This window comes from Suricata suricatta, chromosome 4, assembly GCF_006229205.1.
Source record: "Suricata suricatta isolate VVHF042 chromosome 4, meerkat_22Aug2017_6uvM2_HiC, whole genome shotgun sequence".
Lineage (NCBI taxonomy): Eukaryota > Metazoa > Chordata > Mammalia > Carnivora > Herpestidae > Suricata > Suricata suricatta.
Window position 1 is genome coordinate 105,908,832 of NC_043703.1, and position 26,588 is coordinate 105,935,419.

At 44.3% G+C, this 26,588-nt stretch overlaps 2 protein-coding genes across 2 annotated transcripts in view; one reads left to right on the forward strand and one right to left on the reverse strand.

Annotated features, from left to right (window-relative positions):
• The first annotated feature begins 6,535 nt into the window (after positions 1-6,535).
• LOC115289856 (activator of 90 kDa heat shock protein ATPase homolog 2-like) lies at positions 6,536-25,266 on the forward strand. Its single transcript, XM_029937437.1, has 9 exons — positions 6,536-6,710; positions 7,912-8,102; positions 18,882-18,967; positions 20,898-21,012; positions 21,991-22,079; positions 22,807-22,917; positions 23,316-23,417; positions 23,984-24,035; positions 24,376-25,266. Exons 1-9 carry the CDS (start codon positions 6,631-6,633, stop codon positions 24,543-24,545), a joined length of 996 nt encoding a protein of 331 aa, XP_029793297.1. The 5' UTR covers positions 6,536-6,630; the 3' UTR covers positions 24,546-25,266.
• USP34 (ubiquitin specific peptidase 34) overlaps positions 20,358-26,588 on the reverse strand; it is a 194,938-nt gene continuing 188,707 nt past the window's right edge. Inside the window, 2 exon segments of the mRNA XM_029937436.1 lie at positions 20,358-23,022; positions 24,764-26,435. Coding sequence (XP_029793296.1) covers positions 25,828-26,435 — 608 coding nt within the window. The 3' untranslated portion in view covers positions 20,358-23,022; positions 24,764-25,827.

Genomic DNA, 26,588 nt, shown 5'->3' on the forward strand with positions numbered 1-26,588 from the left:
TGTGCAGGGTGGCCATCTTGAACCCTGGTGTGGAAGCCCTGTGTGGAGGATTGTTGATGTAAGCTCAGGCCTCCAATGATTGCATATCTTCCATATTTGCCATGGACTGCCTGATTTTACATGAGAGGAAAATATCTTGTTTGGTATTATTTTGTTATTGCTACTTTGTTACTAGCAGCAGAATCTAATTATACAGATAAGGGGTAACACAATCCCCATTTTACAGATGGTAAAGTTTGGAGAGGTTAGAAATTGAAGTGGCAGATCCAAGACCTGAGTCCAGACATTGGGCTTTGAGCCTGCCAGCGTGGTCTCACACTGCTGCAGGAGAGGAACCCAGCACCCATTTACTTAACTCTTGGTGTAAAAGGACTTAAAAAAATTTTTTTTAATGCTTATTCGTTTTTTTGAGAGAGAGAGAGAGCTCAGGTGGGAGCAGGGCAGAGAGAGAGGGTGTCAGAATCTGAAGCAGGCTCCAGGCTCTGAGCTGTTGGCACAGAGCCCAAGACAGGCTCAAACCCATGAACGGTGAGATCATTACCTGAGTCGAAGTGGCACACTTGACGGATTGAGCCACCCAGGGTCCCTTATAAACTCTTTTTTCACATTGGCTTTCACACTGTCCTCAAACTGTCCTCTTTACAGACTTTTTTTGTTTTTCCAGTTTGTGTTTTATTGACCACAATGCTCTGGCCTTGACTGTCACCTGCTCGGTGGGTACCGCCTCCTTCCACTGCTGGGAGGCTTGGCCATGTTGAATGCTCCCTGCGCTTGTTGGGTGGGAGGCTCATGGCCGTATCCTCCTGGGCGCAGGTGCAGGGGCTCATACTTTTCACTCTTGTAGAATTTGCTGAACTTCTTTTTCTGAGTTTGGTTAATGACAGTGGGAACTCGGGCCACGGATTTGCTAACGACTCGAATCTTGGAGAGCTTGGAAGCACCGCTGCCTGTCACTTAGGCAACGTGCAGCAGTGACAGCGCCCCCTTCAGCTCTTCTAGCTGTTTAGGCAGCAACTCCTTGTCCAGAGGGGCTCAGCCTTAACCTTGGACGTTGGTGTACAAGCCACCGCGGCTGCCCCCTGCCTCTGTTCGGAGGGAGAGAGGTGGATGGCAGGCTCATTACGGCCTGACTGCCCACCATATTGTCGGTTCTGCTTCCCCTCATTACTTTCCTGACTTTCACATCTTTATTAAAGTTTTTCTTTTTTGGTTTGGACCATCCTCTCCCATCTCTAGCTGTTAAAATTCCATCCACCCTTCAAAGGCCCAGTTCTCTCATATCCCTTCCACCAGTGTCTTCTTTTACTCTTATGAATTTATTCATTTACTCAATAGTTACTGAGAACTGTTATGTGCTAGGCACTGGGATTCTCCAGTGAGCAAAACAGATCAACAGGTAGTTGTAAACTGTTGTATTTGTCTTTGTGTTTGCTACAGCTATGGCTTTCCAATAAAAAAAAAAAACCCACACCTTAGTGTAATCATAACACAACACACACACACACACACAATGATTTAAGAAACAATAATTGCCTTTATCATATGGATCACTCCAATAATTTAGAGTCTGTTCTATTTCATTAAGATAAAAATGATGGCAGATACCTACTGAATTGATTTTTCAGCCTATTAATAGGTTGGAACATTCAGGTTTGAGCAGCATTGTTTCCTTGCCTCATTCAGTCATCCGCACGTTTCCTAGCGTTGCAGTGTGTGCCGGCTCCTTCCCCGTGGCTAGCAGGCGGGTGAAGGGGACACGGTTTGAGAGTCAGTGCCGCCCACAGTGCACCACGGGCCCTCATGTGCTTCGGCGGATGCGCACACTGGCAACTCAGTAACTGCTAATGTGATGAAGCTAGGCAGCCGCATAGGCGTTAGAACTCTGAAAACAGAATCGTGACTTTCTCAACAGAGAGTCTTAGCAGCTCATAGATCTGCTGTGATGTGAAACTTGAATCAAAGTTCTGATTCTCTAATGCATTGTTAGTAAGAGTCAATCCTGGATATGTGCTTTTCAACTCGTTTCCCTAGACCTAGGGAAAATGGGGCGGAGTCAATTATGTTTAGAAATGGTGACAATTTGATTTGGGTTTTCCCCAGGGCAGATGGGAAGAAACACATACTTAGAACATTTTGCATTTCTTCCCCCCAAAGCCTGTCAGGGTATCATGCCAACTTTGCGGCAGGCAAGATGCCTAACTAGACAGCTGTTCTCTCCCATCCCCAAATCAAACTGAGCAAAACCAAACTTGGTATAGAAACATCCATCCAGGGGTACCTGGGTGGCTCGGTGGGTCCAGCCTCCGACTCTTGATTTCCGCTCAGGTCATGATCTCACAGTTGTGAGATCGGCCCAGAGGAGGGATCTGCGCTGGGCATGGAGCCTGCTTAAGGTTCTTTCTCTCTCCCTCTACTCCCTTTTTACCCCCTTTACCCACCCCCACGGTTTGCATGTATGTGCTCTCTCTCCCTGTCAACCAAAACAAAACAAACCCAAAAACATCAATTCTTTACTTTTTATTTTGAGAGAGAGAGGGCTTAAGTGAGCAAGGGGTAGAGAGAGGGAGGGAGAAAGAATCCCATGAGGGGCAGAAATGGCGGGGGAGGGGGTAGTAGAGCAAGTGAGAGAGAGAGAAAAGCAGGGCTCACCCAGGGCTCGTGTGCACCCAAAGCAGGGCACGATGCGCTCACCTGATGTGGGGCTTGAGCTGACCCAGTGTGGGACTCAAACTCACAAACTGTGAGATCATGACCTGAGCTGAAGTCAGATAGATCCTTAACCGAATGAACCACCCAGGTGCCCCCAAAACACCCATTCTTATCCTTCCTCTAGGTCTTCCTATCCCTGTTGACCTCACCTGCCTCTGGACTCCTCTCCTCGCCTTGCTTCTGGGGCTTTGCCCCACCACCTGGACAGGGATCACTTTTTCCAACGAGCTAATCCCCATCAGCATATGAAGATATTTAAAGGAAAAGGCAAAACCTCCCTTCATCCCATATGCCCACTTAGCTACTGTACATTTCTCATATCCTTGTCACACATTTTGAAAGCACGCCCTCCGCCTTCTCACCTTCCATAACTCCTCTGTCAACTGTGACCTGGCTTCGGCTCCCGCTGTTCGTGGACGCTGCTCTCTGCAAAGGGCCCATTGACCCTTTTGTTAAATTCAGAGACCAACTTCTTGTCCTACCTGCACTTTCCAATATCTAATACTGCTGAGCCCTCCCTCCGTTATGGGCCTCGGCTTCCAAGATGAAATGCCTTCTTTATCTTCTTCCTCATTCAGTTGCTCCTTTTCAGACTCCACCTTCTCTCCTCATTCCTTGACCTCTGCTCTCAGGAGTTCTAGCCTAAGCCCTCTCCCAGCCTCTTTTCATTCCCGTCTCTCAGGGTGATACTGACTAATCAAGTGAAACTCAGCTGCTGAAAAACACTTTCTCCGTTACATTCCCATATCTGACTGGCATGTGGATTCAACGTCCAGACCTCTCCCTGATCTGTGGCCTCCTCTTCACCTCGACAAAGCTCCCCACTCCGGGTTTTTAGCCCAGGCCTGTCCATTGTTCAAAGTTTCATAAGAATGAGTTTTTTTTTTAATGTTTGAAGTTTGTTTATTTTGAGAGAGCGTGCACATGTGAGCAAGAATAGGGGAAGGGCAGAGGGGGAGAGAGAGAATCCCAAGCAGGTTCCACACTGTCAGCACGGAGCCCACATGGGGCTCCATCCCCAAAACCATGAGATCACGACTTGAGCCAATATCGAGTCACTTAACCAACTGAGCCACCAAGATGCCCCAAGAATGATTTTTCTAAAACACAGGTCCGATTATGGCATTTCTCCATTCAGATCACCTGAACAGTTTTCCATCCGTGTAGTTTTCTATCCTACAAAATCCAAGCCCCTGAGCAAGGCACACAAGGTTTCTCATGTTGGAAATGGCCCCTTGCAGGCTTATCTCCTGTCACCCCTTCTGTCACTCCATCGTCACCTCCTTGGCACAGTGTGCTGCCTGGCGCTTCTGTGCTTCTGGGAACAGCTGTCCCCTCTGCTGTTCCCTCTCTCCCTCGCTCCTCAAAACTCCTGAGAAAACACCTACCCAAGCACCACACTCCCTTCGGTCAAATGAGGCACTTTCTCCTCGGTGTCCCCAGGGTGCACTGTATTTGCCATGAAGATGAAGTCACTCTGGTCTCCTCTCCCAGTGCCTGAGCCCCGTGGCTTCACTTCTGCAGTCACTCCATCAGTGAGCAGACCTGGACGCACAGTAGCTGCTCAGTAAATGTTGTGTGATGTGTACCCACCCTAGGGACAGACGGTCACAAAAGCCTGGAACTCACTGCTTTGATCTTGAAGATGTTTTGACTTGACTTCTTCCCCCAATTTTTATTTTGAAAAAAATTTCAAACTTACAGAGGACTTGCAAGAAGAGTACAAGGAACCCTCAGATACTCTTCGCCTACAGTCACAAGTTGTCGACATTTTGCCACACCTGCTTTATCTGTTTATTTTCCCTCTAAATCAATTGAGTTCATTGCAGACATCATGACACTTTACCCCCTAAACAGGCAGCACTTCTCTCCAAAGAACCAGAATGTTTTCCTTTCTAACCAAAATTCAATGCTCAGAAAATTTAATATTGACCCAATGTTATTCAATCAGCAGTCTGAAATTCAATGAAATGCAAATTAAATTTTCTCAGTTTTGTAATTTTAAACTGTTTTGGTTTCGGGAGCTCTAGGATTGTGCATTGCACTTAGTTGTCACATTTCTTTGTTGTTTTTTTTTAACATTTACTTATTTTTGAGAGATAATGTGTGAGAGGGGAAAACGGGAAGAGAGAGAGAGAATCTGAATCAGTCTCCAGGCTCTGAGCTGTCAGTACAGAGCCTGATATGGGGCTCAAACCCACAAGCCATGAGATCATAACTTGAGCCAAAGCCAGACACATAAACTGACTGGATATTGGAGCAGCAGGAGGACAGGACCGACGTGAACAACTGGCACTGGTGTGGCCGGCCGGGCTGGGGCTTTCAGGCCTTCTCTTCTGGAGCGGATAAATTCTTTTTGTATAAATATTATATTTTTGTTCACCTAAATTTTAGTAATTATAGCTTCTGCCTTTGTATGTTTTCTGGTCTTATTTTCCCCCAGGTTACACTGATTTATATCTAAATCTTACCATGTAATATTCTATTAGTAATATTCTTTATGTAATCTCTACCGGCAATGTGTGGAACAAACTCAGGACTGAGGCCAATAGAGGCACGCTCTGTGGACTGAGGCAGCCAGATGCCATCTTCATGAACCAGATACAAGGTGGAACGGCAAATCCACACACAAAAAAAAGTTGCCCACTTGCTACTGCCACTGCAGTCCTTCTGTATTTGATACCTTGTGTCAGTGTTCATGCCTTTGGTGAAGTAAGGCTATGTAAAGTGAAATTACAATGTTATTTTGCCTGGGGACCAAAACACCCTGAAGCAATCTGTTTACCCAACTAGGATGCATAGCCTTCCTGACGATGATACTGAAATGTAGCAGCTCCAGGAAGCAAATGGAGAAAATTTTCTCTCCCAGTAAAATTTGATGAGCACAGACCACAGACAAGGGAAGAAAACAGGTCCTTCTACCCTTTCAATGTCATTATTCGTTTTCCCTGGTAAATAAATATCCACTGACATCTTAGTAAGTTTCCACATAGTTGGTGCAAAGTGTTTGCAGGACGGTGAAAGTTCGTGAAAGGAGTCATCAACATCCACTAAATTATTGAAAAATTGCGATAAGCTGCAATAATATGCGCTTGCTATCACATTCTTTGGTCATCTATGAAGGATTATTATGTGCATAAATGTAAACATTCCTAAAATAACAGAATTTGGCAGTTCGTGCTGCTTGCGCAGGTGTTGGAAAGGCGTGAGAACCAGGGTGAACTCACTGCAGGAACAGAATATGATTACGGTGTGAGGAGCGCGCGCAGAGCACCGACCACAGCGCCCCGTGCGCGCGCTCAGACTTAGCGCCCTGGGCTCCGCGAACAGGGTGATGAAGTGCTCCGGGCGCACCCTCCAGGACCAGGTTCGACGAACAGTTAGCGCGGCCGCTGATAGCTTGCCAGCTGCATCCCCAGTACCTCCCTCAGGCGTCCCTCACCGCCTAGCTTGCTTGCACTGAAATAATCCCTGCAATAATAATTAAAGAATCCTTTAACAGCGTCTCGGCTTTTTGCAGGCGGCCGGGGGTCCCCTTCCTGGGCCCTGCGCTTGCGAGTCCCGCAGCGGGCCGGCGGCTCCCGGATCGCCCCCTCCCCAGCTGTAGGTCGTGGGCGCTCAGCCCCCAGCACCCCAGCCTCCCAGACCGTGCGGCCCCGCCCCGCCTTCGCGGCCTCCCGGCCCCTTCACCCTAAGGCTCCGCGCGACCCCTCCTCCCGGATCCCCGGCCCGGCTCCAGCTCACGCCGCGCCCCGCGGCGGGGCGGGGCGGCGCAGGGGGCGGGATTTTCTGGCACTTTCTGGGCGCCGCGAACGCTCGGATCCCGGGCTCGGAGGCCGGAAGCGTTGCTACGGAGCCGCAGGGTAACCCGCGCCGAGGCCCTTCCTGGTTCCCCGCGGAGGCCGCTCCGCCAGCGCCGACATGGCCAAGTGGGGCCAGGGGGACCCGTGCTGGATCGTGGAGGAGCGGGAGGACGGGACCAACGTGAACAACTGGCATTGGTGCGGCCGGGCGGGGGCCGGGGCTTTCGGGCCTTCTCCTCCGGAGCGGCGGGCGGGATGGCGGGGCCCCTCTGCGAGCACCCGGCTCCTGGTGCCCTGCTGGGGTGGGGCGGGGTGGTCGGGCCTCTCGGGGGCTTCTCGGGCCGCGGCGCTTACTCCGTAGGGCGGGGCCTGCACAGGTGCAGAAGATTCCGGCCCCCGCGGCTGTTCCGAGAGCGCCAGTAATAGGCTCGGGTGAGTCCGGACAGCTGGGGGCTTCTCTGCACTTGGCTGTGGGACTTTATTGTCCTCCTCGTGAAACTTGGTTTGGGCCCCATGAATGGTATCTGATTTACCTCTTCAACTTTGACAGTCTGTGGCCTTAAGGCTCCCCCCACCCCTCAACTCTCCTGATGTTTCTGAAAGTTAAAAGGAGCTACAGTTGTGAGCGCGCGCATGTTGGTCGCGTGTAGTGGAAAGAACAGGAATTTGGATCTCAGCTGTAGATCTAACTCGAGTGGCCTCTGGTGAGCCCCGCCTTCTAGGAGTTTGAGCAGTTGCACATCCTTTCTGGACGTCATCTGGAACACGGGCTTGATATCTGCGTCCCTCTCTGCCCCAGAGTTTCAGGGGAGTGATGCAGCATCTGACGGCTGTGGTACCTCAGGGCCGTCAAGGTGATGTTGAGGCAGGTCAGGGCAGAGTAAAGCCATCACCCTGTGAACGGCTTCTTGAGGGAGCCCTGGCCTCTTTTTTCCCAGCACTGTCACCATGACGCATCAGGGACTTCTCTCCCCTCATTTCCACTCCTAAAATGGGAAGACTTATTTGGGAAGATTGCATGAGATAATATATGTGTGAAAACACTCGATCATTTGTCTTGTTGTGGTTCATTTTATTTGTATGGCCCAGGCTTTGCCCGTGCGTGAACAGTGTGTGAGATTGCTAGCCGCCCCCCCCCCCCCGCCATAAGCTAGTGTTTTGAAGAAAAATACTACTTTACATAGTGGATAATGGTATCTTAAGGAACTGAGCAGGGGTATGAAAAGCTATTTGGTAGAAATCCGATTTAGGAAGCACATTTGGAACTCTGGAGTTTAGCAGGTGTGTCAGGACTGCCTAAGAGGAAGGGGGCTGATCTCACTGCCCTGATATCCCAGTCTGGGCATGTGGTTCCCAGCGGGGCTTCCATTCATGGCTCTGATTTTCTGGTCCCTGGCAGGACAGAGCGGGATGCCACTAGCTGGTCCAAGGGGAAACTCCATGACCTCCTGGTGGGCATTGTCGTGGAGAATGAGACTGGCCTTGGTGAGATCAGCGAGCTGAAGCAGGTGGAAGGGGAGGCTTCTTGCAGCAGCCGCAAAGGAAAGCTGACTTTCTTCTATGAGTGGAACATCAGATTGAGCTGGAAAGGTAACGGGGTTCAGGGGACAGCTAGGGCTGGAGGCAGCCTTGGGGCAGAGTTGGTTCATTATCGTTCATTGGTTCAGCAGGTATTTTTAGAACTCCTGGTATGGGCCTGGCACGTACTGGCCCTTGAATTGGTCTTCGTTCCAGTTACCCTTCTGTCACGTCCAACAAGCTGGGGGCTTCCCTTTCTCCTGTCACACAGCTGCTTAGATTGCAGCCGGCCTCTTCTCTCCCAGGCTCTTGGGAGTCCTAAAGGTTTTGGAGCTGTTGGAACACTCTTCTGCTAGACAGCTGCATGCGGACTCTTTGGGGTGCTTCCGGTCCTTGTCTTTACTTCTGTCCTACAAAAATCGCAGGTCCCTTCCTTGTACTGTCTCCCTTCCTGCTTTATTTTCCCCCAAAGCACTCTTACTTGGTTTCTTTATATGACTACTTGAACATTTTATTTATCTGGTTCCCCTCCAACCCCCATCCATCAGGGCAGGGATTTTGAAAAATATCAGCTTTACTGAGATCTGATTCACACACGTAGAGTTCATCCATGTAAAGTATGCAGTTCACCGGTTTCCAGCACATTCACCGAGGTGTACAGCCATCACTGCAGTTGATTTTAGAACATTTTCATCACAGACAGAAACTCCCGTACTCATTAGCAGTCACTTCACAGTCTTGGGCAGCCACTAATCTGTTTTCTGTCTCAGTGAATTTGCCTTTTCTGGACACTTCCTGTGAATGGAATCCCAGAGTATGTGGTCTTTTGTGACTGGTTTCTTTTTTTCCTTTTCTTTCTTTTTAATTTTAATCCCAGTATAGTTCAGTTAGTTTCAGATGTACAGTATAGGGATTCAACAACTGAATGTATTACTCAGTCTCATCATGATAAGTGTACTCTTAATGCCTTTCACCTGTTTCCCCCATCCCCCACCTGCCTCCCCCACCCCTGTTTGTTTGGTTTGTGTCTTTTTTTCCTTTGTTCATTTGTTTTGTTTCTTAAATTCCACATATGAGTGAAATCATATGGTATCTGTCTCTGACTTATTATTGAATGTTGTTGGATGGATCTCAAGATCCATCCATGTTGTTGCGAAGGGCAAGATTTCATTCTTTTTTGTGGCTGAATAATACTTCAGTGTATATATGTACACCTCCTCTTTATCCATTCATCTGTTGATGGACACTTGGGCTGCTCCCAGAATTTGGCTGTTGTAAATGATACTATTAGATACAGGGTTGCATATCCTTTGGGATTAGTGCTTTCGTTTTCTTTGGGTACATACACAGTAGTGTGATTTCTGGATCATAGGGTGGTTCTATTTTTAATCTGTTTTTTTCACAGCATCTGCACCAGTTTGCATTCCTACAACAGTGCAAGAGGGTTCCTATTTCTCAACGTCCTCACCAATACATCTTGTTTCTCCTGTTTTTGTTGTTTTTAAAAAATATTTAAGTAATCTCTACACCCAGTGTAGGGTTCAAACTCATGACCCCAAGATCAGGAGTCACCTGCCCTCTGACTGAGGCAGCCCAGCGCCCTGTGTCTTGTATTTTTTTATTTTAGCCATTTTGATAGATGTGAAGTAATCTCAGTGTAGTTCTGATTTGCATTTCCCTGGTAATTAATGATGTTGAACATCTTTTCATGTGTTTCTTGGCTATCTGTATGTCTTCTTTGGAGAAATTGGAGAAATGCCTGTTCATGTCTTTTGTCTGTTTTTAAATTGGATTTTTTTTTGGTGTTGAGTTGTAGAAGTTTTTTATTGTTTGAAAAATATTTTTTAGGGGGTGGGGGAGAGGGGAAGGGGGTTATGGGCATGGAGGAGGGCACTTGGGATGCGCACTGGGTGTTATATGGAAACCAGCTTGATGACACACTATAATAAAAAAATAAAATAAAAAGTAAAAGAAAAGAAAAAAGAAAAATATTTTTTTTGTAAGCTCTGTGTCCAGTGTGGGGCTCAAACTCACAACTCCCAAGATCAAAAGTCACAGGCTGTGCTGACTGAGCCAGCCAGGCACCTCTGTAGAAGTTCCTTCTATAACTTGGATACTAAAACCCTTTATTGGATATATCATTTGCAAATATCTCCTCCCATTCAGTAGGTTTTTCGTTTTGTTGATTGTTTCCTTTGCTCTGCAGAAGCTTTTTATTTTGATTTAGTCCCAGTAGCTTATTTTTGGTTTTATTTTTCTTACCTTAGAAAAGTGTTGCTGTGGCCATCGTCAGAAATTACTGCCTGTGCTCTTCTAGGAGTTTCTAGGAGTTTTATGGTTTTGGGTCACACATGGAGGTGATTGACTCCTTTCACTTAGCATAATGTTTTCAAGGCTCATCCATGTTGTAGCATGTTTCATTCCTTTTTATGATTGAATGATAGTCTGTTGTACAGATATAGCACTTTTTGTTTCTCTGTTCATCAGTTGATGAACATTGTTTTCATTCTTTAGGTCATTTGGTCAGGGATGGATTGGTTTTGTTTCCAGGCCCGGATCGCTGTCTGGAATGTTGTGTGTTTGTTGAAAGAGTAAGTTTCTCCTGTGGTTCCTAGTTTCTGGCTGAGAGACCGTCTGGGCTCAAGGAATACTTGTTGAAATACTCGTGGATATGAAGACAAAGGGGAAAAGGAAGAGGAGGGAAGAGGGAGAGCTCTAGTTCTAGAAGATTGTATTGAGTTAAAGGTTGGGCCTCTGTCCAGCGGTCAGGTCCTTTCTTGAGGCTTGGGTTAGAGAGTCCCACGGTAAGCTGGCCCTGGGCTTTTGCCCCGCTGGCCGGTTTGCTGGAGCTGGGCTTGAGCCCAAGAAGGTCCACAAGCGTCACAAGAAGTCCACTTTCACCTGGGACCTTCTGGCTACAGGTTTTCTCTCATTGTCTGCTGCTGGCTGGACTTAGCAGGGTCTGGCATCTTACACCCCACCCCCAGCACAGGACTCCGAGTGTCCCAGGGAAGCTCGTGGTCTTGTGTCTCTTCTGTCTCCCTCACATGAAAATGGCAACCACGTCCTTTGTGAGATAAGACTGAGCCGCTAGAGGGCAGCCCGAAGATGCCCTCCCCCGAGCCCTGTCCTGTGCTCCTCTCTAGCAGTGAGCCCCAGGCGTGGCAAGGGGGACCCTCTGGGGAGGAGTCAACACTCTGGTCTTTTTTTTTTCTTCTTTTTAAAATTAAACTTTAATTTTTTCCCATCTTTATTGAGACATAGTTGACATAACATTGTATAACGTTAAGGTATATGGCCTGATGGTGTGTGTGTGTATGTATATATATATATATATATATATATATATATATATATATATATATATGTAGATGTGTGTATATATATATTTTTAAATAAATGATCACAATAAGGTTAGTTATCACATTTTTCACTTCATATAGTTACAGTTTGATGTGTGTGTATGCTGCGAACTTTCAGATTTACTTCCTTAGCAGCTTTCAAGTACACGACACAGTGCTGCTGACTGAGTCACCAGGCGTCCATGCGTCCTCAGAACTTCGTCTCCGTGTAACTGAAGTTTGGACCCTTTGTTTCCTCTCACCACCTTCAACACCACTGGCTCCCTACAACCACCACCCTACTCTTTGCTTCTAGGAGTTTGGGTTTTTAGATTTCATATATAAATGAGATCATATGATTTTTGTCTTTGTCTTTTTTCACTTAGCATAATGCCCACAGGGCTCATCCATATTGTTCCAAATGGCAGGATTTCCTTTTTTTTTAATGACTGAATAATAATGTGTGTGTGTGTGTGTGTGTGTGTGTGTGTGTGTGTGTGTAAAACACCACATTTTCTTTATCCATTTATCCATCAGTGGATATTTAGGTTGTTTCCATGTGTTAGAAACTGTAAATAATGTGCAGTCAACATGGAGGTGCAGATGTCTCTTAGATAGTGATTTTATTTCCTTTGGATATAAGTAAAACCTTGGATTGTGAGTAACTTGTTCTGAGAGCATTCTGCAAGATGAGCAAATATTTCTAATAATTTTTAACTTGATAAATGAGCAACATCTTGCAATGCAAGTACTAGGTGATGCCAAACTTCACATGATCACAACTGATCACAGCTGAGCCGACGACAAGCAAAACTTGAAATTCGCTTTGTTATATAAGTACTTTGAATTACAAGCATGTTTCTGGAACAAATTATGGTCACAAACCAAGGTTTTACTGGTATACCCAGAAGTGAGATTGCTGGATCATATGGTACTTCTGGTTTCAATTTAAAAAAATTTTTTTTAATGTTTTTTTATTTATTTGTGAGAGACAGAGAGAGACAGTGCGAACAGGGGAGGGTCAGAGAGAGAGGGAGACACAGAATCAGAAGCAGGCTCCAGGCTCTGAGCTGGCTGTCAGCATAGAGCCTGAGGCAGGGCTCGAACCCATTTACTGTGAGATCATGACCTGAGCTGAAGTCGGACGCTTAACCGACTGAGCCACCCAGGCGCCCCTGGTTTCAATTTTTTGAGGAACCTCCACCCAGTTTTCCATAGTAACTGCATCAGTTTGCATTCCCACCAGCAGCACACAAGTGTTCCCTGTTGTCCACTTCCTCACCAACACTTATTACCTCTTTCTGAGGCTAGCCATTCATTCCAGCACATGTAGGGTGATACCTCATTGTGATTGTGATTTTTTGTTTTTAAACTTAAAAATTTTTTTATTTTTGAGAGAGAATGAATGAATGAATGAATGAATCGCAAGCAGACTCCACACCCAGCACAGATTCCTGAATGGAGGTTTGATCCCATGACCCTGAGATGATGACCTGAGCCAAAAACAAGAATCACATGTTCAACCAGCTGAGCCACTTAGGTGCCCCTGTTCCCATAGATCTGTTTTTTAATTTTTTTTTTTTTTGAGAGAGACTGCATGCACAAGTTGGGTAGGGTCAGAGGGAGAGGAGAGGGAGAGAGAGATAATATCCTAAGCAGGTTCCACCCTGAGACTCCCAAGTCCAGGAGTTCAGCTCAGGGCTTGATCTTAGCACCCTAAGATCATGACCCGAGCCAGAAATCAAGAGTCAGCTGCTTTACCCACCTGCCCCCTCATTGTGATTTTGATCAGCATTTCCTGTCATCCATTTGAATATCTCCTTTGCATAAGTGTCTACTCATCCTTTGCCCATTTTAATGGGATTATTTGTTTTTTTGTTGTTGTTGTCAGGTTTTAAGAGTTCTTTATATATTTTGGATATTAACTTCTTATCAGATAAGGTTTGCAAATATTTTCTCCCATTCTGTAGGTTGCCCTTTCATTTTGCTGATTTTTTTCTTTGCAGAAGCTTTTTAGTTTGAGGTGGTCTTGTGTTGCTTTTGTTGCTTGTGCTTTTGGTGTCAGATCCAAAAAGCATTCCAAGACCACTGTCAGGGAGCTTTTCCCCTCCTAGGAGTTTTATGGTTTCAGACCTTAACATTTAAGTATTTAATTCATTTTGAATTACTTTTGTGAGTGGTGTAAGATAGGGGTCTGGTCTTTTGCATGTGAATATTGTTTTCCCAGTACCGTTTATTAAAATTTTTTAAAATGTTTGCTTATTTTTGAGAGAGAGACAGAGTGCAAGAAGGGGAGGGTAGAGAGAGAGACAGAGACACAGAATCCAAAGCAGGCAGCACAGAGCCTGACTTGGGGCTTGAACCCATGAGCCATGAGATCATGACCTGAGCTGAAGTTAGACTCTTAACCGACTGAGCTACCCAGGTGCACCTTCCCGGTACCGTTTAATGAATAGACTGCCTTTTACTCATTGAGTATTCTGTTGTCAAATGTAAGTTGACCATATATGCATGGATTTATTTCTGGGCTCTTGATTCTGTTCCATTGGTGTCCGTTTTTATGTCAGTACCATCTTGTTTTGATCTCTATAGCTTTGTCATAAAGTCTGAAATCAGGAATTAGGATCCCTTCAGCTTTCTTTTTCTTTCTCAGGATTGCTTTGCCTGTTCAGGGTGTTTTGTGGTTTCATGCAAATTTTAGAATTCTATTGGCATTTTGATAGGGATTGCATTGAATCTATAGATGCTTCTTATTTGCTTTCTTCTGGGGGCTTTGTTTTTTTCTAGTTCTCTGAGGTATAAGGTTAGGTTCTTTATTTGAAACCTTTTTTTCTTGATGTTTGTGCTCATCACTGTAAACTTCCTGCTTAGAACTGCTTTTGCTGCATCCCATAAGTGTTGGTGTGTTATGTTTCTATTTTATTTGTCTCAGATTATTTTTTTTAAATTTTTTAAAAGTTTTAATTTTTTATTTTTAAATGTTTATTTTTGAGAGAGACCAAGTGTGAGTGGGGAGGGGCAGAGAGAGAGGGAGACACAGAATCCGAAGCAGGCTCCAGGCTCTGAGCTGTCAGCACAGAGCCCAATGAGGAGCTCCAACTCGTGAACCAGTGAGATCATGACCTGAGCTGAAGTCGGACCCTTAACCGACTGAGCCACCCAGGTGCTCCTGTCTCAAGTTATTTTTAAAATTTTCCTTTTGATTTCTTTGAGCCATTGGTTGTTCAGGAATGTTTAATTTAATTTCTGTGTGTTTGTATGGGGCGCCTGGGTGGCTCAGTTGGTTGAGCTTCCGGCTTCGGCTCAGGTCATGATCTCACGGTTCGTGGGTTTGAGCCCCGCATCGGGCTCTGTGCTGACAGCTAGCTCAGAGCCTGGAGCCTGTCTTCATGTGTCTCCCTCTCTCTCTGACCCTCCCCTGCTCACACTGTCTTCTGTCTCTCAAAAATAAATAAAAAACATTAAAAAAGAAATTTCCGTGTATTTGTGAATTTTCAGCTTTCCTCCCATTACTAACTTCTAGTTATATACCATTGTGGTTTGAAAAGATAAATTTAACTATGATAATTATATTTTTGAATTTGTTGAGACTTGTTTTGTGTCCTAACATGATTTATCCCAGAAGATGTTGTGTGGATCCTTGAGAAGAATGTGTATTCTGTTGCTGTTTAATGGACTGTTCTGTATGTGTCTGTTAGTTCCATTTGGTCTATAATGTTGAAATCTGCTGTTTTCCTTATTATTTTTTGTCTGGATGATCTCTCTATTGTTGCGCGTAGGGTATCCAACTATTACTGTATTGCCATTTATTTCTCCTTTTAGTTAATCTATCAGTGTTTGCTTTATACATTAGGTCCTTTGAATGTTGAGTACATAAAAATCTATAGTTAAATCTTTTGGATGAATTGATCCCTTTGCCTTGATATAATGACCTTCTTTAGTTATTTTTTTTGACCATTTTTTTCTTAATATTTTGTTTAACAAAAGCATAGCCACTCCTGCTTTGTTTTTGGGTTACCATTTGCTTGAAATCTTTTTTACCCCCTCACTCTCATGCTAACGAGAGTCTCTGTGTTATAGGCAGCAGATTATTGGATGTTGTTTTCTTCATTTCTTTTTAATCCATTCATCTATTCCGTGTTTTTTGATTGGAGGATTTAATCAGTTGTTTAAAGTAATTATTGATAGTAACAACTTACTCTTGCCATTTTGTTGTTCTCTGTTTTGTAGATCCTATGTTTCTTCTTTTGCTGTCTTCTTGGTGATCTCACGCCTTTTTGTGGTGGTGTGCTTTGACTCCTTTATCATAATCTTTTGTGTACCTACTACAGGTTTTTCTCCAGTGGTTACCTGAGACTTATATATATGAAATATATTTATAACATGCTAGTTAAACTGTTAACAACTTTGATAGCGTACAGAAATTTATGCTTCTGCCTTCCTCATCTTTTAGGTTCTTGATGTTACAGTTTGCATATTTATATATTGTGTATCTACTAATAAGTTGTTGTAGTTAGGGCCATTTTTAATATGTTCAGCCTTTAAAGTAGAGTTGTAAATGAATTATGCAACACCATTACAATATTAATTAACTTTGACTATATATTTACTGTGATCAGTGGGTTTTATACATCCTTAGCTTTAAAAATTTTTAGTGTTTATTTTTGAGAGAGAGCATGAGTGGGGAAGGGGCAGAGAGAGGGAGACACAGAATCTGAAGCAGGCTCTAGGCTCTGAGCTGTCAGCACACAGTCTAACCTAGGGCTTGAACTCATGAACCTTGAGATCCAATGTTTAGCCAACTGAGCCACCCAGCTGACCCCACATTCTTAGGTTATTTGAAATTAGCATCATAAAAAACATATCTTCTAGTTCACTAGTTCTTCTGCTTGGTCAATTTAGGTGTTGAAGCTTTCTGTGCAGTTCTGTAGTCATTGTACTCTGTAGCTCTAGGATTTCTCTTTTGTTTCTTTGTGGTACTTCTCATTTTGCTTATGTATGGTTCTAATTTGGTTGTCTGTGTGTCCTTCTAGTTAACTAAACTTAAGTTTTTTTTTTAATTAAAAAATTTTTTTAAGTTTATTTTAGAGAAAGAGTGCAAGTGGGGGAGAGGGGCAGAGGGAGAGAATCCCAAGCAGGCTTCACGTGTGCGGAGCCTGACCCAGGGCTCAGTCCCATGACTCTGGGGCAATGACCTGAGCCAAAATCGAGTTGGACACTCAACCAACTGAGCCACCCATACTCCCCAAGAATTTTATTCTTTTTTAAAAATGTTTATTTAGTTTTGAGAGAGAGAGGGAGGGAGCGAGCAGGAGAGAGAGAATGAGTGTGGGGGAGGGGCAGAGAGAGAGATGTACACACACAGAATTTGAAGCAGGCTCCAGGCTCTGAGCTGTCAGCACAGAGCCTGACTGGGGGCTTGAACCCACAAGCGGTGAGGTCATGACTTGGGCTTAAGTCGGACACTCAACTGACTGAGCCACCCAGGTGTCCCAGAGGTTTATTCTTAATTACTGATCATATAGTTCATGGATATCTGTTTCTTTAGGATCTGCTATTGGAGCTTTATTAGTTTCCTTTGGTGGTGTCATGTTTACCTGATTCTTCATGAGCCTTAATTCCTTACATTAGTATCTGCACATATAAGTGGTTTCCTTTTCCAGACTTTACCAGTTTACTTCAGTAGGAAAAACCTTCACCATTCAGCTTTGCGTGAATGGGTTACAGGGTGGGTCAGCTAGTAACCTTCATGGTAGGCAGGACATGCAATCAGGGTCTCTATTTGGGTGAGGCCACTGCTCATGCTCTGAGGTTGGGGGATCGGGCTTCACTAGCTCGGCCCTTGGTAGGGTGGGTCTGCTTGTTGGGCTCTGTGTTCAAGCAGAGCTGCTGGGCAGGTTTCCTGACTGAGTGTAGTTGTTGGCTGTGTTACATGGTCACATGGGGTCACTATAGCTGGGCTCTGTAGTTACCTCTGGTCGGGTGGGGTCACTGGATGTATTCCCTGGAAAGGCAGTGCCACTGATTGGGCAGGGCTATGGGTGGGTCTCCACCATTGCTCCTGGTTGGGTGGGGTCTCAGGCTATTTCCTGACCAGATGGTTCTGCTGGCTAGACACTGTTCAGGTCAGGCCATAGGCAGGGCTTCAAGATTGGATGTGACCTGAGGCTGTGCTCTGTGATCAGACTGTGCCCCAGAAGTCTGCAGGGTTGGCTTTGATATCAGGTAGCCACTGGCTGTGCTCTGCTGTGGAGCAACATTGCTGGCTGGGCTCTCTGGTGGGGCTGGGTCTCCAGCTGTATCCTGTAGTTGGCTGGGGCTAAACACTGTGCTCTCTGTGTGGGTAGGTTGCTGTCTGGCCTCCCTGTCTGGACAAGGCCACAAGCTATGTCCAGCATTTGGGCAGAGTTGTAGGCTGGGCTTCAAAGCTGCTTAGGGACACTCTTCAGGCTCCCTGCTTATATGGGACCAGAAGCTGTGCTGGACAGTCGGGCAGGGCTGCTGGTTTGGCTTCTTGTCCAAGTGGGGCTAGAGGATGGGTTCTGTGGCTGCCCAGATTCTCTGGTCAGGCTTTGGTCAGCAGATTTGCTTCTTTCCCCGGGTGGAGCAGTAGAATGGGCTCAACGGCTGGTTTCAGCCAGTTGACTAGAATCCAAGTCAGGCATAATTGCCAACCAATCTCTCTGGCCCCACGGGGTACCGGCTCTGCTCTGCAGATGGGCAGTCACTGGCCGGGATCTTTGCTCCCGCACTGCTGCAAGCAGGAACACAGCAAGATCTGAGTGCTGGTTATTGAAAGCCCTACCCCCCATTTCATTCCCAGTGGTCCCTGTGAGCTGAGATCCAGGCGGGCTTCCTGGGAAGCATCCCACAATGCACCTTTTTCCAGCTGAAGAAACCATAGCTCTGTGTTGGCCTCGGAGAGGGGCTGTTTGGTCAGTGTTACCACTTCTTACCCTTCTTATTTGGCCCTTCTTTGTCTCTGGTCAACAAGGGTGCATCTTGGATTCTCACAGTGGTGTCTTGTCTGTGGATGGCTGCTAGTTGGTCTTGTGAGGGGGACTGAAGTTGGGAATAACTACATTGCTGTCTTACAACTTCCCTAATTCACAGCCTGCCTCCCCTCATGCTTTCCATGATCAGAACTCCTTGCCCATTTCTGGTCTCCCATCCCTTATGTGACTGCCCCTCAGGACAGCCCTTTATCCTGCTTTGATCCTGCTAAAGAATATTGGAGGAAAACAGAAACTTTGGTTGAAGGCCCACTTCCTCCAGTCTCATGCCTCCACCTGGCCCCTCATTATGTGTTTATGTTCACTAACCTGGCCGGCTTTTACCTCCACCTTTGCTGTTTGCCGATCTCTGTTGTGGGCCAGGAGAACGCCTGTGTGCTGGGAAAGCCTGGAGGCTGCATTGTCACCATGTGAGGCGGGTGGGGTGTTCAGTTAAGGCAGTTTGGCATAAACCAGTTGTTACTTTGCAATTGAAGAATGAATTTTGTTCATTTTAGGTATAATTAAAGAATCTGGTGCAGAGCACAAGGGATTGATTGAAATACCCAGCCTTTCTGAAGAAAATGAAGTAGATGACACCGAGGTGAGGTATCTGAAAGTTTTCTTTTTTTTAAATGTCCAAGTTTCTGCTATATATGTTGAGTATTTGAAAAACTGTTTAATAGACTTCATGATTCCAGTGTAGTAGTTTTGGGGTCTTGTGTAGGGTTTGTTTGCCAAGAAGGTTTGCTCTACTGGGCGGGGTGGGGGGCCAGAGCAGGTGACCACACCCTGCACAGCCTCTTCATCTGCACGGTTGGACTCATTATCTTTCAGGGGTGGCATCAGATAGACGTGACAGTGTATGTGCCGTCAAGTGCTCCATCGATGTGCAGCTGCTGAACGGGGTTTTGTTTCTGCATCTTTGCTGTTTCCTTTTAATTTTGAAAATTTTCAGCCTTTAGCTGTGATCTTTCTTGATTATATTGCATGGTTTTTCATAAACTAGTCAGTCTGTGTTGCTTTTGACTGGCTCTCCTAGTTCTCCTGGGAGCTAGAGCCTTGTGGAGCACCCAGGCTTGGTTTTCAGGGATTGTCCTCTTGAGCTGAAAGCTTGGTTCTGGGGAGGGACCATTTGTACAGCAGCCTTAGTTTCCAAACCAAGATAGTTGACAAAGGGTTTTTGATTTGTGAATATATTTAAATAGAAGGCTTACAAAGATAAAAATTAAATCATACTGAGAAACATAACCTATGATTTGCCTTTATTAAAGGTTATAAAATGCTATAAAAGTGGGGCTGTCTTTGGGGGCCTGGTTGGCTCAATTGGTTAAGCATCTGGCTTTAGCTCAGGTCATGATCTCACAGTTTGTGAGTTTGAGCCCCGCATCGATCGGGCTCTGTGCTGACAGCTCAGAGCCTGGAGCCTGCTTCAGATTCTGTGTCTCTCTCTCTCTTTCGGTCCATCTCGTGCTCACACTGTCTCTCAAAAAAAAAGGGGGGGCTGTCTCAGACACATTTTCAGACATGGAGCTGATATCTTTAAGGACTGTGATTTCACTTTGCAATATTCAGATCCATCTGAAAAGTTTTTCATCACACATTAAACTAGTCTTTTAGGTTCAACCCTTGGTGGCATTACAGAACAAAGTAGGACCCAGGATCTGAGACCATGCGCATATCAAGTGAATCATAGGAACATGAAATATTTTAAACCAACATCTCTTTTTATTCTGAGAATACCACAGACGCATTGCCAGAGTCAGAATGGCCTTCTGATGCTTCCCTCTCCCCACTCTCTCTCTTTTCTTCCCTCCCCCAATTCTCCTCCCTACCAAAAAAGTGTAGTCCAAGGCCATGTTATGTGGGAACTAGATTTTCCTAATTACATTGGCTTTGGGGTACTAGACAAGTGCTGTTCAATAGAAATACAATGCAAGCCACATATGGAATTTAAAAATTTTTAGTAGCCATATTAAAAAAGTTAAATGAAATTAATTTTAATATTTTTATTTAACCATATGTACAAAAATATCATTTTAACATTAATTAGTATCAAAATTATTGGGATTATTTTACAATCTTTTTTTGTACTAAATCTTAAAAGTCTGTTGTGTGTACTATTTTACCCTTGTAGCACATCTCAAATCAGACCAGCCATGTTTCAAGTGCTCAATAGCCAAATGTGGTTAGTGGCTACCATATTGGACAGTGCATTTCTAGACCCTGATAAAAGCCATGGGGTGACTACATCATCAATATAATACATATGTACACACAACATTTTGTATGCAAATTTAGGGATGTACATTTCTAAGAAGTCCACTCAAGATTTGGCCACCAACCCGTTCGTGGACCTTGGATTAAAAAATCCTTACAGCTTCTCAGAGTCTGTGAAGAAACCTGGCACGTCTCTCACACCCACTTCCTCCCCTTCCCTCACAGTCATACTGCTTCTCCCAGCCATGGGTCCTGATGTTCTAAGAGTACATCAAACCAGATTTTTCTTAGGCTTGTATTTTTCTGATTTGTAGGTGAATGTGAGTAAAAGGAAAGGAGATGGGGATATATTGAAGGATCTTATGAAAACTGCAGGCACCGCCAAGGTCAGGGAGGCCCTTGGAGATTACCTGAAGGCACTTAAGACGGGTAAAGAAGGCAACCCTTGTGAACCAGGGGATCCCTTTTCTAGTTACCCAAGTTCTGCTCTGAACTTGGATTCCCAGGTTAGGGTGATGTCTGCAGCTTCAGAAATGACTCTTTGTGCGGCAGGATAAAAACTGTAGTCTGGAGGTTGAGAGCTAGTCAGTTAAGAGCATGATTAGTGACTTTAGGTATTGTACACATAGTGAATTACTTTGTCTACAGAATTGCTAAGACTTTTCTGGAATAATTTATTGTTTGTATAATTGTTAAATGTTTACCTTCCTGCTAGACTGTAAGCTCTAAGTGAGGCATGGAAGGTGTCTTGTTGACTGCTGTATCTCCAGCTTCTAGCCTGGCACATAGTAGGTGCTTATTAATAAATCTTTGTTGAATATTGAATGAATGAAAGTATGACAGGTATAGATAATTCCTACACTGCGTGGAAGTGAGGTTATTGTCTTCTTCTCTAAATTAGAGAAGTTACCAGCCAGGCATAATGACCAGTGGGGCCTGTATGTCTGCACCTCATTCTCAGACTCTGTTACCTTGAGTGTGTGGGTGTTGGCACAGATGGAGATCATGCATGCGGCTGGCTGGCCCACAGGCCTAAACACTGTGAGGCCAAGCTTTGTGAGGTGGTGGAGAAGCAATTAAGTGTCTGGCTTTGACAATTGGAAAGGTCATAAAGCTATCAGTTTTATAAAATAGAGCTTTTTGGAAATAAACATTTGAAAATTTTTACTCAAGAATCAGATTAAAAATGAGGCATTTGAAAAAAGGTATTTTTGTTGATGTGGAACTCGTTGTTTGCAATTAGTTTTATATGTAAAAATACATGGTCTTGAAATTCTCGGTGATCTAGGAATTCTCTATGAGTTTTCTTATTTTCTTATATGCTGTTTTGGATTTTTTGCCTTACTGCTGGTGTTGAAAGGGAACAAAGTTTTCTATGAAAATCATTTCCTGTATGTTTCCTTATAGAATTTACAGTAGGAATGATTTTACCAACGAAAGCTATGGCAACCCAGGAATTGACAGCTAAAAGGAAACTGAGTGAGAAGGCCTTGCAGGTATGAGTGTGGTGGCCAATAACGTAGGGAGGGAAGAGGAAGTGTGTAATGAGAATGTTTAAAGCTCTTGATGGAGAACTGCGAAGCCAGTGCGGAGGGCCAGTTCATCCGACTTTGCATCCCTTGCCATTTTTTGGGGAAATGATGAAATGCCACTTTGATCCTTTTGGGAAGGGATTGTATAAACAGGCTTTTGTTTGGGATAAATCCTGAATTTAGTTTGAGACAGTGCTCCAAAGGCAGGGTTTTTTGGTAGGCAGCATGTTACAAACCTGGGTGATGGTATGATTCACCTACCACAATGGAAAACGTCTCTCCAGACTGTTGGGTTAGGAGGTTTGGGAGCCCATTCCTGGAATCAGGTGGTGGGGAACTGACACCCTTTGGCCTTAAGTGCTGTTGTCCTTCATTGGCTTATCTTTGTGCCCTCTGGGCCTTATGTGCATGTCCAAGTAGGATTTGGGGTGTAAAGCCATGGCCTGGGAATAGAACAGAGCTGAGCAGCTGATGAGCTGTTTCACTGTAACTGGGATTGGTGCTGCTAAAAAGGGTTTTGTTGCTTTTTCCATGTGTCTGGAAGGTATAGTGTGGAATTTGGGGGACATTCTGGTGTTTTATTAAGACTGAAAGACTGAATTTTAAATCTAAGTAGCTTTATCTCATGGCATGCTATTTAGTTATCCTTCGGAACATCTTCTCTTCTTGAGATTCAGGTCTTGAGATTCAGGCTTCCTCTCCAGCGGGGTTGGGTGTAAGGATCCCCACGGTGGCACTGCACAGAACAGAACTGTTTGACACAACTGCCGAGCAGCTGTACTGCATCTTCACTGTGAAGGATGTAAGTAACTTCCCAGGCTAGGGCCCCCGTGCGGACACTGGGAGAAAATGTGCCACTAAGAACTGGAGCTCGTTTTTATAGCCATGTTTTTATGATTGAAGAGACCTAGAATGATGGTGATAGAGGTCTTTAGGATAACTTCTAAAAAAAGTAAAAGGGTAAAATATGAGCATTTTTAGGGAAATATAGCCACATTTAGGGGATACAATACTGAGTTCTCTCCTTCAGAAAGGGTGAGAAAGCTGTAAATAAAAGCTACATATTCAGGATTAGGGAAAAAACCAAACAAAAAAAACCCTCCAAACCACAGTGATCATTTTGTTAATACTTTGCCTTTAGGTTCAAAAGGTGATAGGGCATGATGGAATAACATATCTCGTTATATTTTGCTTGGTTAGTTGGTACAGAAATTTTCTAAATCTCCTGCTATATTAGAAGCTGAAAAAGGAGGGCGATTCCAAATGTTTGATGGGAACATCACTGGTGAATATGTAGAACTGGTAAGTAATCTTCAGGGTTGAAGAAAAGTAAGCTGGGACTGACTCTTCTGTTAATAATTGCTTTTTAAAAATCTGTGCTGTTTTTAACTTGCTTTTTTTAATCTGCGTTCACAGAAACTTGAGAACTTTATAAAATTGGTTATAGTAAAAAGTTATGTGTATCTGGTTTTAGAACAAATAAATGTTAACAAATACTAAGTAGTGATAAAGATGAAGCCGTAGTAGCACAGTACTTGTACTGGTTTTATAAGAAAGAAGTAAAATTCCTCTCTACTCTTGGTCTAGAAGTTTCACATTTTTGCCACCTAACTCACGAGGGTCTATGTTGCCCACTGTCCATTGCCTCACCCATGACATTGGCCCAGTTGTAGCTACCAGTGTCACTATACAGCATAGCACCCAGAACAATGTGTTCTTAGTGGTGCTGGCATCTAACCTTGAAAATGGGACTGTATGTTGTTCATCGATGACCTTTAGTACCTCAGGTGTTTTAATGAAAGGATTTTCTGTGTTAAGTATTGGAAGTTTTAAAAGATGTCTTAAGGGAATTTCCCCTGTGTTTTTAGTTGACAAATAAAAAGATCGTCATGAAATGGAGATACAGGAACTGGCCAGAAGGTATGTTAGTAGTGTCCTTTGTTACAAGAGTTTGGAGGGGCATCTGGGTAGCTCAGTCGGCTAAGCCTCTGACTTTGGCTCAGGTCATGATCTCACAGTTCGTGGGTTCGAGCCCAGCATCGGGCCCTGTGCTGACAGCTCAGAGCCTGCTTCTGATTCTGTGTCTCCCCCTCTGCCCCTCCCCTGCTCATGCTCTGTCTCAAAAACAAATAAAAACATTAAAAAAAAAAGTTCGGAAACACTCCATATATCTCCCCTCACCCCCACTGTAAAAAACCAATAGCAGAACTGTATGGATAGTTTTCATAATGCAGTAATAAGCTTCTTATTTTTCTTCTAGAACACTATGCGACAGTTGCACTGAATTTTGTGCCTACTCCAGGGCAAACGGAATTGCAGTTGGACTGTAAAGGAGTTCCTGTCTGTAAAGGGGGCATGAAATTCTGTTGGCAGAAGCAGCATTTTGAAGAAATAAAAGGTTTACTGCAGCTGACCACCCTAAATGGTTGAATTAGTTAGATTTTATAAGGGCATTATTTTTTGTAAGCAGATAGTGTCAAGCTTACCTCTTCCCTATTAATCCTTTTAAAAAAGAAAACACCCTAATTTATTTTGGATGAAATCCATGACCTCTTACAGAATTCAAAGCACTGCCGAATCTTTACTACAACTGGAGCCTCACTGGGTTAAAAGTAACAAGCAACCTGGAAATTAGGTGTTATCCTTACCTCCCATAGATGCTCCTCGGGGAACAGATTGAGCCTCTGAGTACAAAAACTTGAAGTTGCCCACCAAAGCTTGTCCTGGCAAGCCACTTGCAGCTGTAGTTTTAGTTCAAGAAGGCCAAAAATAAATGGCATGTCAATACCGTTCCTTTATTTTACTTCAGCGTTTTTAAGGTCTGTAGCTCTTAGCAGCCATGTTGTGTTCAGAAGCATGTTGGAGTGAGATGCCTCAGGCCTTGTCAGCAGGCTGCTCCCTGCGGCGGTTACACACTCCAGGCAGAGGACCAACAGGCCGCTGGGCAGCTTCCGTTCTGGACCGCCGCCACCACTAAGGAAATAGAATATAACGGAGGAGTGCTTCCTTCCTGCTCACAGTGTCATTACTTTCATCTGAGAAGACTAAAGCAATGTTAAATGTAAACAAATGAAAAGTCATCACAATCAGTTTAATTAAGTGCACAGAATAGCAGTCAGTCATGTCAATAAAAATAAAACAATTATTTTTACATCAAGTGTGCTTTATTTCCTCCACAGGTATTCTGTTAAATAAAGCACCATTTATATACTGCCAGGCCACAGCTAAAGAGGATTCTTTACAGAATCAAATTTCTTGTGGTTGTTCCGTATACAAGTAAACTTAATTTTGATAATAAGAACCACAGCGATCGGAGGCGACCTGCCTCTATTATAAGGTACAAAACTGGCACAGAGGACACCATATTATACACAGTAAAAATGCTGTTAAGTTTAAATTACATTGTACAGGGCCAGGGAACCCTGTTCCTCCCAGACAGCCATATTAAATGAAAGCCACTACAGTGAACTCTTAATTACATAAAACATATCCGTTATCTGATTGCCCTTTAGAAAGTATACTGAAGATGCAAATTTTTTCATCTGGAGTTCTGCCTGACCAAGAATTAAGCCTATAAATCTATCTTGCCATTCAAGCAGAGAGCACTGGACAAACTGAAGCACAAAAACAGAAATAAGCAAAACTTATACAAACAGCTTTGGGGTAGGGAGGGGGAGAAGGAACCTTAAAAGTAGACATGCTACATCTAATGTCAAGAAGCAGCTTGGTTTCCTTTGCCAGATATCCTCGTGACCACATGGATCGTAGATTCAATGGTCCTACACAGAGTATCTAAAATGTCGTGTTGCTGCATGTGACTAAAGAGTCCTCTGGAATGGCCACAACTGAGTGATAAAGCAGCCTCAGGGTCCTGGGAGGGCAAAGCTTGACCATCACAGCTTCTCAAATCAGCTAAGTCAGAGAGAACTGCAGAGATAGAAGTAGAAGGGAACTCAGACTCTTCCTCAGCTAGGTTAGAATCCTTGGAACACTGGAGGTCCTTAAATTCTTTACAGTCTTCAAATCTACCTTCATTGGACTGTTCTTCTGCATGCTGTGACCTGATACTTGACATGTCTTCTGAAAACGAAGATGGAACTTCCATACGATATTCTTTAACAGAACTATTTTCAGGGGAAGGAAGATCTTGCTCGGTTCCGGGATCAATAATTGAAGAGTCTCTTGTCTCATTGTCTGAAGTGCTAGTTGGGGTTAGGACCTCCCTGGTTTCTGTTTTCATGTCGCTGATACAGCTGTCTACAGTGTGCTCCTCATCACTGCTAACACGCCTTCTTTTAACAGGAGTTGCCCCTTCATCATCTGTAAAAATGAACATCATTCTCTGAAAGGAGTCACTGCGGTCACATTGGGGGGCCGTTTGTGGAAAGGTTTGTTTTTAGCATTTATATGTAGGAGACCCAACTGAACAGACAGCTATAACAAAGTCAGTTACACTGAGTATATCCTTCCCCT